The sequence below is a fragment of the Salmo trutta genome, chromosome 35, assembly GCF_901001165.1.
Source record: "Salmo trutta chromosome 35, fSalTru1.1, whole genome shotgun sequence".
NCBI lineage: Eukaryota > Metazoa > Chordata > Actinopteri > Salmoniformes > Salmonidae > Salmo > Salmo trutta.
In genome coordinates, this window is record NC_042991.1 from 21,643,032 (window position 1) to 21,657,419 (window position 14,388).

Below are 14,388 nucleotides of genomic sequence, written 5' to 3' on the forward strand. Positions count from 1 at the left end.
TCAACATTTTGTTGAGTCCATGCCCTGATGAACTGAGGCTGTTCTGAGGGCAAACTCAATATTAGGAAGGTGTACCTAATGTAAGGTATACAGTGTATATGCCCAAACCACAAGGGGGCACTGGGCCACCTGATGCGGCCTGTCTCAGGTGCTTCTTATTAAAACATGAATTATTGCCCCGCTCTACCGAAGGCATTGTTAGTGAATTTAATTGGTTCATTATGTGAGCTTCTATAATCAGCCCACAGAGTTGCTCCTAATAGACTCACAGGTAGGCACAGTATAGCATTATTATCCCACTGCTTGACTAATACCAACTCCATGCATGAAGCCAAAATAGGTCACCCATATAGCCTACACAGGAGTTTCCTAAATTGCCAAAGCCCCACGGTTGTTATTAACTCTCTAAATCATTTAGTTTTTGGCTTGATGTGTGTATAAAAATGGAATTAATCGATGGAAAGAAAATAAAATGTGGGTAGCCCACCACCCTATTCTGGGCTCATAAATTTGGTTCCAACTGTTCTCTCAATCAATCAATCAATCAATCAAATGTATTTACTAAACCCTTTTTACATCAGCAGATGTCACAAAGTGCTATACAGAAACCCAGCCTAAAACCCCAAACACGAAGCAATTTAGATGTAGAAAAAACTCCCTAGAAAGGCAGGAACCTAGGAAGAAACCTAGAGAGGAACCAGGCTCTGAGGGGTGGCAGGTCCTCTACTGGCTGTGCCAGGTGAAGATTAAAGGATACATGGCCATTTAAGGCCAGATAGTTCTTCAAGATGTTCAAACGTTAATAGATGACCAGCAGGGATCAAATAATAATCACAGCGGTTGTAGAGGGTGCATCAGCTCAGTACCTCAGGAGTAAATGTCAGTTGGCTTTTCATAGCCGAGCATTCAGAGGTCGAGACAGCAGGTGCGTTAGAGAGAGAGAGTCGAAAACAGTAGGTCCGGGACAAGGTAGCACGTCCGGTGAACAGGTCAGGGTTCCCTAGCCACAGGCAGAACAGTTGAAACTAGAGCAGCAGCACGACCAGGTGGACTGGGGACAGCCAAGATGTTGGTATAATTTGGGTTAGTAATCCATGTTTGTTTTACCATAGCATAATGTTTGCTGGTAAGTCTTCCCTAGAATATGGGCCCTTATGAAAAACAATAGGCTACTTCCCATAATCAGGTGAATGAAAGTTTTCCTTCAAGTTTCTTTCGCAATCATTTTTGGCACTCTATCAAAAAGAGCCCAGTGGGCAATCTGAAAGAGCCCAAAGTTTAAATCATTTTTGAGGATAAATACTGTATCTCTCTGTACTTGCAGATGGCCAATCCTTGTTAATTTCAAATTCTTAAACGGTTTGCACTAGAATACAAATGCAGAATGCAAATAATTAAGCAATATCTAATACAAACTGCTATTTAAAAATGGAGTGGCTGCAGATCTGACTTTCTGGACTTTTTTTCCGACAGCTAAAAAAGTTCCCGAAGTGCATGTGCGAGATTCTCTACTTTACGCATGGTCTCTGCTGTTATACTCGTAGAGAACTGGCTATTCTGGCGAATGGTGCTCATTTAATAAAGTTTGATCAAAGTTGAATTACATAACTGAACCAAATATAATAGCGTATTTTAACGTTACTGTAAGGCAAAAAACACCACCTAATTTCTGGATGATTGGTTTCATTTTTTTTCTCCTGGCGAAAGCTCTTGCCGCTAGGCAAATATGTGCTTTGATTGAAACAAACACAGGTAGGCTATACTACAGTTTGTTAGCACCATCTGCTCTAAAATTCGCTCATTCTACGTAATTCTTAACAACACTGTAGGCTACTTTGAAACAACACTGTATAACTCAAAAATATATAAATGCATTTCCCCATGCAATTGATTGAGATCAAATGGTTGTAATACAGATGCTTCATGGACGTTTCCCCTGTAAAACTTTAAGAATTATAATTCACAATTGACAGTGAGAAATGTGAAGGGAGGGTGACCACAAAAGTTGTTACGTAAAGTAGAAAAGAAAGGAACGCAGCATGTGATTTGGATCTTCAGGTCTGGGGAAAGGAATCGAGGAGGCAGGACAAGGGACGAGTGCCACGGTTGTCGTAGGTTAAAGACCAAGACGCAGCGGGAATATGTACACTCATCCTCTTTATTATGGACAAAGAAGGAAAACCCCAAAACAAACACGTATACAAAACACAACGACGAATAACAGGCCGGTAAGGCACAAAGCTATACACACCACAATATCCCACCAACTAACAGGTGAAAACAGGCGACCTAAGTATGACTCTCAATCAGCAACAACGATGTACAGCTGTTCCTGATTGAGAATCATACCAGGCCAACACAGAAATACAAAACTAGAACAGCCCCTTAGAAATACAAACACAAGAACATACCCAACACCCCGGAACACATAAATCAAATACCCCTCTACAAGACACACACACCCCGAACCACCTAAATCAACTACCCCCTCTACATCGACACTTACACCAATAAACCCCAGATACACTCTACACAAAATATCCCTCTATCTAAACACATACACAAAACCATAAAAAAAATACCCTCTGCCACGTCCTGACCAAACTACAAATACATCAAATGATTGGAAACCACGTTTGACTCCGTTCCATTGATTGGATTCCTATATCTCCTCCCACCAACCTCCACTGAGGTGCATGTATTCTCTCTAAGACACTGAAATAATCCAATCAGTCATTCGACCAGGTGGAGCCTGAATTCCAGCAACACTGCAGCTGATTGTCTAGTAGCCACACATAGACCCTGACATCATTCTGAGTGACAGCTGGGGCTGTGCCACTCTCTTTGAATCTCAAGTTCACTGAAGGTGAAAACTCAACGTTTAAAAGGAGATAGCTTTATCGCACCACTAAATGAAGTAAAAGTCAAAAAGTTCAATCAATGCTGTCTGAGCTTAGTGAGGCTTTACAGAGGTGGACATTCACATGCTTTATTGACAGTTAATGTAGCCATTAACAGCTCTGAGTACAGGCACAGGACTACTTCATTAGACTTGCCAAATAAGATATGATGATCCGTTACATAGAAAGGGCATTGAGGATAATGAGATGGTGCATGTTTATTATACATTTGGATGTAACAGCTAGCTATCTTCAACAAGGAAATATAGTGAATTACTCATCACTTAGGTGTTAAGTCAGACATTATGGGCCGGTTTCTGGGTTATTGAATATCCACAAATAGAGTACACAAAAACATTTTTCAAAACACTATGGGCTGACCAATAAAAAGATATAGATAAGCCAAGCCTAGCTCAGCTATCTCCATTGTTATTGGCTGCTTTGTATACCCTACACCACCTTCCAATACGTTTGCCTCAAATTGTTTATGACAACCATCCAGCTTAAAAGTTAAAATATCACAGCAATTCAGTGACAGATCCCAAGTGTTGCACCAACAGGCATCTGGCCATGACAGATAAAAACATTTCTACCTTTCTCTATATCTCTGTATGTATCAGTTTCATAGTTCATTTAAGGAAACGATTCTGAGATTACAATGGATGAGCCATGCCAAGAGTCTTCCATTTCTCTCTAAAAAAATCATTCCAAGGAGGATGCATGGCTGCCACTAGTCATTACCCCCAGGATATCAGACAGTAAATACATGATACTGTCACTCAAGATTACTACAATAATTAAGCCATGTAATAAACACCACTACTGCTGCTTATGTGTGTGTGTGTGTGTGTGTGCGTGTGTGTGCGTGTGTGCGTGCGTGAGTGAGTGTGCGTGTGTGCGTATGTCTGTAAGTATGTGTGTGCTCTCTCTCGCTCTGTTTGTGTGTGTACCAGAGAGGGAGAGAGAGAAAGCGATAGAGAATGATAACTGTCCTTGCCAATCAAAAGACATGAGGGGGAGTATACAACATGATGGAAGAACAGGCAATTGTTCTACAATGTACCCATTAGTGCATGTTATTTTCAGAGGCCACTTTGGAGTCATATGTGTTTGGCTCATGGGTTGAACATGATGTTTGGACTCATGGCCGCAGGAAGATGGGGGGTGGGGGGGGTGGGGGGGAGGTTGCTGAGGAGTGTTTTTCTCCACTAATACATTTTTTTATTTTATTTAACTAGGCAAGTCAGTTAAAAACATATTCTTATTTACAAGGACCGCCTACCCTGGCCAAACCCTAACCCGGACGATGATGTGCCAATTATGCGCCGCCCTATGGGAGTAATAAAGGCCTAATTCACAAATTTCAGTTTATCAGGGGGTGCTGCAAAAACCTTAGCACCCCTACTTCCGGCGGCTATGGTTGGACTTGGAACAGCATGTGCATGTCTTTGGATGAAACTGTCCGCTAAAATTAATTAAATTAAAGGCCTGTTAGTATTGCCCTATTATTATTTGGCTACATCAATAGGCTAACCTTTTTTTACTTTCATTTAATTGAGGTGTTGTTCTGGATGACTCTCTGTCATCCTGATTTACAGGTGATGAATCAAAAGTATCATTAGTTCGATATCAAATCAACTCCCTGCCACTGACGCCCAGTGCGAATCGGAACGGAGGGCTAATCCAGTGTATTCAGTGATGGCCAGGTCCTCAGCTGCACTCTATATCTCATCTCCGGCTCAAAGGAACGTAGCGGCTTCCCTGCGGTGTATAACACTGCGTGTGGTTCATTCAATCTGGAGCGTCAGATGGTGGGGCTGGCGACCGCGCAAGGTGAACCGCGTTTCTCTTTTGTCCGTCTTTTTACTGCACTGTCTGTCCTACCGACAATATCTACAGTATATGACCGGGATTCTCTATGTGTAAGTGAACAATGTTACATGTCCATCAAGGGACAATCAGCGGTTATGAAATCCGGGCTACTGAAGATGCACAGTGCTGCTGAGGAGGATACTAGGACTGTGTTAAGCACCACCGATTTTGGACATAACTGAAATTCTCATATTCGTAGCATGCCTCCTATGAGAGAGCTTTAAGCAGGGAAAATAACGGCGGACTGCTTTGAATTCTACATTGTCCATAGCCTTTCTGTGTGAAAAGTAAAGGGCGCGCGCTGTTTAGTTCAGTTGCAGACTGGGACCCGAACAACCCGACGGTGGAGGGAGGAGCAATAAGAAGAACCCCATCGGCTTAAAGAACACTGGTGTGCTTTGTTTCTCAGCAAAGGACCCTTTCAGAAATAGCCTGACACAGTTCATTTCTTCAAGTGGCCACTGTGTTCAGGATAGGATACTATTCTGCTTAGTGCCCACTGGCACTTTATTCTGGACCATGTTTGATTGGATTTTTTTTGTAGAACATTTTCAGAGGCTTTAATTCTAGTTTATAGTTTATCCCTGGACTGCTCAGACGTATAATAACCAGATAGTAGGCCTAATTCTGCTAATTAAGAGCTGACCGACTTTCAGAATTTTGAACAGCTGGACCCGTATGACTAATTCAAAGTTCTCCACTATTTGTTGAGACATAATATATATTATCAAATTGTTTTGCCAATCATAATTGTCTTCATCTATTTTTGCCTGAAACGCGCGCCGCTGTACAGTGTGGTCGCGTCATTGGAACTGCCCGGGCGACCAACGGAGAGATTCGGGGATTTGGGAGTTACAGCGACCCACGTGGAGCGGAGATCCAAAGTGGACAGTACACAATGGGTTGTTGCAGTGGCCGATGCACCCTGGCCTTTATCTGTGGCATGCAATTGGTGAGTTTATGATATGAATTATTACATGCGTAATGGCTTTCCTTATGGGGAGATGCGATGAGGGTGATATATAGCTACTTCCCTGTATAGCAGCCAACTGCGGACATGCACTCCTAAGTCAACTCTTCCGCCCTAAATCAATAACTGTATGGTTAAGATGGCCTGTAACACCCTTGCCCAGTAGTACGACCGAATCCACAATTCAGAGAGCGGATCATTCCCGGGGGAATATGATCATTTGGAGCAAAAGGGGCGCTCTCACGCATCTGCTCCTCCCGGTGCTCACTGACTGCACGCATGAGAGGCTTCTTACCAGCTGTACCACCTGGGACAGATGCCAGGGAAGCATGGTGATATGGCGGGGATGGGTTGTGTTTGTGAATGGTTCCGCTATACAGTCGGATAGTGAGAAATGTCAAAATAAACCTAAACCGATTTAGTTCACAAGCGACTAGTGTGGGCGGTGTGAGCTCCGACGCCACATAAAATGTAGTTTATGTTAAAAAAAAAACTACTGTTTTCAGCACCCAAATAATAGCCCGCAATTACAAACTACAGTGTTCTTTGTAATTGCGGGCTATTCTTTGGGTGCTGAGATCAGTCGTTTTTTATTTAATGCCCACACTAGTCGCGGCTCAACCCCATCGTGGAGTTGACTAAGAGTCGTGTAGGATTATTGTGGAATTAGATGGATTGCAACTGATAATGCAATCATCAATGACTCAAATGTACTGGAAGTGATGCTGGTCAACATAGTGTATTCTGGGTAACATTTATCACATTCAGTGGCTGATGGCAGGTGAGGTGATGGACTATTATTGCAGGTGTTCGGGTCTTTTGGAGAGGCAAGTAGCCTAGTACATGCCTCTTGTTTCACCACTCATGAGGATGTCTCTTTTATCATAAAAAAATGTGACCTTTAGCCTACAGTGACTCACTGTCACTTAACTGATAGTAGGTGGTGGTGACAATCTCAACACTATCCACCAGCTGGTATCTTTGATAAATCACCCTAGCGTGATAGGTCACATGACATTCCAAGTTTTGTTCAGCTTGCCCCTTAAGCATGTGCAGATGGCTATACATGTCTTATAACATGCCCCTCTTAGAGAGACTCAGCCGAGTCATGGTGGGCGAGGCCACCCCCCTTGAGTTTTAATTACAGATCACAGTACTCCTGGCTAGAGACCTAGCTATAGGTCTGCTCTCCTCACATGGTTAGCAGATTGCTACACTTTTACAGAAAATGATAAGCCACCTCCTTTCTAAGAGGGTTTTAGTCCTCTCTTAGCACTTGAAAAGGAAATATTTGCAAGTATATTTGGTTGTAGTGAAAATGTCTCCGTATGTGTTACTGTTAGTTTACTCAGACTTTTTCGTATGTTCTGATGAAAAATGTTGGTGCTCCACAGACACCGTGTACCTGTTCTGTTCAGTGAGTGGTGTTTGATGTGGGAGATTTCAGCAGAGATCACAGGACAGCTGTGTCTGAAAGCCCACTCTGGAGTTGTTCTGAAGCAGTGATACCTTGGCCAGCCTCACCCACAGATATCCCTATGATCAATGAGCTCTCATGCACACAGAGCTGGAGATGACCTTTCCCAATCCTCCTGACAGGCTGCATTTAGCCAAACACTTCTCTGGTCCTGTGTAGCCTACCTACTGCATGCCAGGGTTGCTCGCTCCAAACACATCTGTGGTGTCTCAAAGCTGCAGTAGGAATGCATCCTTTTCCACTAGGCCGCGTTTAGCAGCAGCAGCAGCAGTAAGTGTTTTGTTAATGCTCTGAAGCAGCAGCTGTATTTTTGGTAACAGACTCCTGGAGTCGGTAGGAAAGCCCTGTTAGGCTTATCTAATCATCTGTGCTTTTCCCTTTAACTCGAGCTGACTGCTTGGCCTTGGCTGATGTCAGAACTTGTAAACTATTTCCAAACCATTTGATGTGTAGTCATATTATAGCATAGCAATTATGCACCAAAAAAATAGGCCTCATTATTATTGCAATATATGCATGTGCCTTGATTAGACCATTTGAACTTAACAATTTATCATGCTAGGTCTTTCAAGCATCGCCTATCACTCAGTATATTTGTAAGCACAACACTTAAACAACCAATAACTAATGCTCTCAAAACGACTTCAAAGGGACCATTTGTTGTCCAACCATATGATCCATGCTAAATAAGCATGAGGAAAAGCTTTTAAAATTGTTTAATAACGACAGTTGCATTTTTTCTTTTGTTTGTGCTTCAATCCGTGCTTCAGAATGGATCTTAATATGGGGCTAATTCACACAATACTGAACAAGGATTAAGAGGAGATTGTGCTGTTCAAGTGTATCTGATTAAATGACCAATTATGAAATGAAATGTTACACAATGTAGGGTTTATTGACCTGTTTTTATCCTGCTTTTGAACCTCTCAGTTATTATTCAGTTTTCATTAATTACCTCATCATGTGCATGTTGAATTGCTGTCTAGTTTACAGTGTATTTCTTCTATCTCTAGGCTATTTTTGTGATAGCTTAACCTATCAAGTATGCTTCATACTACATACATTTATAGCGGTTAATGTCACATTGCTGGTATGTTCCACTGAAAAAGCTTCACACATTTTCACACATATAAGTAAATATATGTTAAACTGTTAAATATGCTAGCTTCTCCTTCTACCCCCTGTTGGTGTTTATGTGGAAGCAGGGATCGCATATCTATATGAATATGGTTCCTCAGTAGTGTAAATTAGCCCGGTTCCCCAGCTCTTATTGTATCTTTGTTATTTGATAGTGAAAGTTAAACACTGCCATGGCTCATCAGCATCTGCTGGAAAGGAAAGGCATTAACCATTGGAAGTCAAGTTCCTCTGTTACAGCTGGTTACGACCACCAACGAACTACAACTCATCCCCCTGTGTTGTTATGGGATAGTCTCATTGTTGTATGATGTTGAAACAGCAGCCGGGTGAGGTGGCTGCTGGGAGGAACAGTAGATAGGAAGCTGTTGACCAGATGGTTGCAGCATTGGACCTTTAAAAGATAATTGGCCCTAAGTTCTTTGATTCCAGCTTTTTATATCAGGGAATGTTAACTGTGTGCGTCACCCCTAGACATGCCTGCAGGCTAAACAAAGACAGCTGGGTAGGCCGTGTGTGTGGCATGAATTAAACCCTATAAAGCAGTCAATACATTCCTAAGGAAAGCTGTTAACTGTCCAGAGCACTTACCCTGTACTATTCTTACATCTGAAATAGGGGACATGAAAGCTGGGCTATGTTTGAAGATGTAATTTCCTGACTGATGTTGGCTACTGGCAGCTGGTCTCCGTGTGGTTGCTAGGTGTGGGAGGTCTGAACTTCTGCTCTTGAAGGAGCTGTGGCTCTCTGAGGAGGGGATGGTGCTCAGGAGGCCTGCTCATTTACATGCCCTCCAATTACATTCATTCACTGTATGTAGTATTGTATGCCGTATCAGTGCATCATTACTAGAGTATTTAGGTATTTTCTGCATTTCCATTAAGGTATTATGTTCAAGCAAACTGACACTCAAGTCTAAGTCAAATTATGGGAGGGGCAGAATCTCCAATAGACTAATTAAGTCCAAGCAAAAAGCCTCGAGGTACACAGCAATTACAGCGTTATTGACCAAGTTGGTATTGCATTCCTGAATGAGCTGTAGTTAGTTATTTATGGTCCACTTGCTGTAGATCATTGAAGCAGGGCAGGTAAACAATTGGGAATATGTGTTTAGACTGATATTGTAAACTAATTGGTCGGGCGAATAGTAAATGGGCATGCCTTTATAATTAATCTGGAATCGAGTCTGAAGAAATGTATCCACTTAGCATAAGAAGTTTCTGCCGATGCACAATATGACATTTTTGTTAGGATTGGTATGCCTACTTTCAGGTATATCCGTTAAACGTTCATCCTGACAACGTGATCCAAAGCAAACATCTGGAGGGATCATAAAAGAGCATAGAGGAGATGCATCTACAAATTGGGCCCTAACAGTCTTGGTGGAGAATTTCATTGAATTTAGGAATCAGAATGCGAATTCACTCCAGAGAAGAGGAAAATGAAGGATCGATCCCTGATCGTGATGGCAAAGCCATGTCTGTGGAATGACTGGCATAAATTGTCCAAATTCCTCACCTCAGGGCCCATATTTGTCTTCTGCTCTGCAGTACCAAACCTGCCAACAGCACACTTATATGATATTATAGGTATTAATGAATATAGCACTGCACTGGCTGCAAATGCATAATTGCATTTTGTCTCCGCTATGTTTCCCCTGTATTCCATTTCATGCATTCATTCTTGTCATGGAGTTTAGCCTAGCAAGCTTCAGTGTTAGGAAGTTTACTTCTCTGCAATTCTGTTTAATGTATTTCATCTCTTTGGGGATAGCATCTGTCTAAATAGTAGGCGGTTGGTTTCATTTTTTACTGGCTGTTTTTCTCCCAGTTGTAACATACTAAGCTAGATTTATGCATTTGGCTTCCAACACAACAAGGCTTTAAATTAGGCCCTGACAGCAACACTTTATTGATTCCGATAGTGAAAAAAAGCAGGTTGTGCGTCATCATTAGCCTATCAAAAATCTGTCAACAGCTACAAAGTTGCCATCAGCTGGCTCGGAACATGACTTTAGATTTTCAGCATTGACAGATGGTTGGTCGGTAAATTCTCTCTCAATATTTACTGCCTGGCTTGCAAAACCCCCTGCGTTTATCCAAATGGAGAGTTCGGTTTTGCCTGGTTTGTTTTTTATTGTTTACCCCTTAAGGTGAAAAGCCTCTTGTTCCAAGTGAACCAGTACAGTATGCTTGTTAGCAGATCAAAGGATCATTTATTTATATAGAAATATATGGGAGTAACTGCAGAGTGGTGCCATGTTTCATTAGGTTTTATTGGCTTATGAGTCTACTGAACTATATCCTGAGGCTATTTGTCGTACCACCACTAACCATATTATAATGTAATAACATCCCTTGATTAGATTCTAACATGGGTTATTACAATGAATGCATTATTTTCCGCCACGGAGTCCTATCAGATCCAGACACATCCCTTCAGCCTTTACACTGGTTTTGCTGAGGGAACTAACACACTGTAAACCCCTATGCTACGGTCTCAGCTACCTGTTCTAATTTGATTGACTCATCCACCCCTTCTGCACAAATTATAGAGATTACATAACGTTAGAGGAGCGGTGGCTTGTTTCTCAGCATTGTCTGCCAACCTCTGTAGTAACTGAGGCATTGCCAGTTGGTGGTCTATGCAGTCAGAAAGATGAAGGTAATGTCACAGAAAGCTACCTGTCATGTAAAGAAAGTCCTTGATGTGGAGAAGAGCAAATTCAATCATCTTCCTGTACTGCCATTGATATCTAAGAAGGCAGAAAGATTTAATGACTCTTCAAAATGTTATAAATCCCTCAAATCTTAGCAAGACCCATAACTATGAGTGCTGTGAATATGTGTGTGGGGAGGATCTCGTCACCCTAGAAAGTTCATGCCCATTGCTTTTAACCCCCAATTTTACCTTAACCTATCCTCTCATCCCTGTCTATCTTGCTGACAGGAGAGATGCCTTCAGTACATACAGTAGTACAAGGACAATGAGATGAACCCCGGTGCTGCTGTCTATTTGTTAGGGTAATTCTCCATTGAGCTGAAGTATAAAAAAATGACAGTGTATCTTAGCAACAGCAAGTAACAGGCAAGAAATGCAGGCAGCACAATGTGTCTAACTGCAGAGGTATTTAAATTGGACTCCCAACTTCTGACAGCTGGACAAGCTACTAAAAATTCCAGCTTTGTCTGACAACAGCACTGTGAGTTAGGCGTTAACTTTTGATAACTAAATGCAGTCTGCCAACCAAAGTTGTTATTCTATCCTGCTCAATCTCTTTCCGGCCATTTGACTGTTGTCAGAATGCTGTGAAAATGCAATGAAAGCATGTGGCTCGGTAGAGTGGCTATGAGGCAGCGAGGCATGTGAGAGGCGGTTGTAGAGAGACGAGGGCAGGCCTGAGTGGCCACAGGTCTAAAGGCACATCAGAGGCATTCTGCAGGGTAATTTTGGAGGACCTTGGGGGATAAACAGAGCTAGCCGCTGGATGGGGATGGGATGACTAAGCTAGTGGATGACTGATTAAGGCCAGAGATAAGTAAACATGGCGCTGTAGATGGGCACGTCCACGGCTCTGAGGACAGCTCTCATTACATGGGGTTTGACCTCAGCGATGAGCCTTGAGTGCGGGGATGTAGGGCAGACGCCATGTCTCTGTGAGGACCTGCCTACCTGTTTATTAGAGGGATGGATTGATACGTAAACAGTGTAGCTGTGATTGGTTCAGGGATGCTTAGGAACAATGACAACTGACTGTTCAAGAGATGAGGGGCCTGTGCCATGATAACATGTCAAAGAATGTGTTATATTTAAGCAATAAGACACGGGGGGGTGGTATATGGCCAATATACCACGACTAAGGGCTGTTCTTATGCACGCCGCTAATCGGAGTGTCTGGCTACAGCCCTTAGCCGTGGTATATTGGCCATATACCACAAACCCCCGAGGTGCCTTATTGCTATTATAAACTGGTTATCAACGTAGTTAGAGCAGTAAAATCAATGTTTTGTCATATCCGTGGTTTACGGTCTGATATACCAGGGCTGTCAGCCATTCAGCATTCAGGGCTCGAACCACCCAGTTTAAAATGATACTTTTATGATGTGAGTCATTTTTATTCTGACAGAAAGCTGTTATTTTGGGAAAAAAATGTATAGTTGTTAGATCAATATTTTAATTGACTGTTTCAAGCTCCAGTTGTTACCTATGAATCTTCTCCTAAAAGCAGTGTTCCCAAACTTTACAATCTAATAATAAACAGCCTGTTCCCCATTAAATATGAATACCGGTACCCATAGTGCCTCTGTATAACCTGTCTGCTGTGTTAAATCCCTGGAGATGTTCTCTCTGACTGCAGCGGTAAAACACTGAGTATGTAATCCCATTGAGACCAAAACAAAGATGCTTATATGAAACAAGACATGGCGGGGGAGATGAGGGAGAATCAAACCATGTAACTGTTCTTGTAGCCACTTCTGTGGTGTGTATGTGTATGCATGTGTGTGTTGCGTGTGTGTGTGTGTGTGTAGCTTAGAATGAAAGGACTGCGTGTGAGAGGGAATATTACTCAGCGGTCTTTGTAGGAGTGAAATCACAAGGATAACTCAAGGCGTTGCATGCACGAACTTGGCTTGTGTGAGTTTTCACTTACTACCCAGATATTATAATGAGACAGGGTGATGACCTTCACAAACAACAGCCCCAGACAGCCTGGGGAGGTAGACTTGTTATCCCGCTCTTCTCACTAAGCTTATAGATAATGCCTGTCTGTCTGTGACAGTACCAAGCTAGATTGGTCTTGCTCTGTGTAGCTCTGTGGTTGTTGAAGACTGATGTATGACATCCAATCTCCTGCTGGAGGAAGCCAAAGGCCCCAAGACTGCCTCTGTGTCTGTACTGTGCCTCGGGAAATAAGGAGGCCTCTTTTGTCATGTGGCCCTCATAACGTCTGATTTGGACATTCTGTCAAGGTGGGGGGTTTGGGTTGATTGATAGTTTGATTGATTGGTGATTGGCTGGTTGACTGACTGATTGATTGATTGGTTGATTGATTGGTTGACTGATTGGTTGATTAATTGATTGGTTTTGCCAGTAAAAAAAAACATACACGCAGTACATATATTTTTAAAACATGACAGGGATAACACAAAAAAGGCAGAGACTTATTTCCATTGTGGTCCATAAATTCCATGGTGCAAAAACATTACAACATTAGGCTACACACATTACATAGAGATGTGAAGAAAAAAAAAATCATTCTACTGCTTGATCATTAGCCAGAGGTTTGTACTATACTGAAGTCTACCAGTTATGTGTGTTCCAGCCCATAGGCTTCCTTCCTCTACATAGTTTTAGCTGTGATGTGTTTTACTGAGCAACAAGCAGATTATATACTGTATGAATTGATTTAACCATATTACATTACTCTGTTCCTAGTCCCTCTGTAATCCCGATCCTATTCTTTTTCCTGCTGTTGTATTGCTTTAACACTGGGGATAAACTACACACCACACAGAGTGTACTGTTTCAGCCAGCAACTATCTGGATGTACTCTCTTCATGCTCTGTAATGGAATCTGGAATCTGACCTAATCAGTTGGACTACCAGACTTTAACAACGTGAGTGTACAAGTAAACACAGTCATACAAAGTCAGACGCGTCACTCTCAGAAATGCCCCACATAAAAACCTACAATGACAGTAGCAAACTATAGTTTGATTGATAGAAATGGTGAGAGACAATATTCGTGAAGCCTGTTATGTCAGGTGTCCAATCCCCATACAATATATTTTATGAATGATGGAAGCGGCAGTAATGAGTGGGCCGACTGGGCTCTCTCACACCTCTGCAAGGCACTTACGCTGATTGTCTGTGCGGCGCTGGTAACCCGATCATGGCTGCTCATAATGCTGTGCTGATGGTGGCGGTTGAAGGACAGATCAGGGTATAATGCCACGTGCATGGCTCCAGGTTGCCAGAGCTGTGAAAGCAATTCCAACGTGTGATCTGTCAATGAGCAGGGGCTCAGATGC

At 42.4% G+C, this 14,388-nt stretch overlaps 1 protein-coding gene across 1 annotated transcript in view; it reads left to right on the forward strand.

Moving 5' to 3' along the window:
* Nucleotides 1-4,634: 4,634 nt before the first annotated feature.
* LOC115174859 (sodium/potassium-transporting ATPase subunit beta-1-interacting protein 2) overlaps nt 4,635-14,388 on the forward strand; it is a 187,366-nt gene continuing 177,612 nt past the window's right edge. Inside the window, exon 1 of the mRNA XM_029733811.1 lies at nt 4,635-5,724. Coding sequence (XP_029589671.1) covers nt 5,671-5,724 — 54 coding nt within the window. The 5' untranslated portion in view covers nt 4,635-5,670. The remainder of the gene's footprint in view (nt 5,725-14,388) is intronic.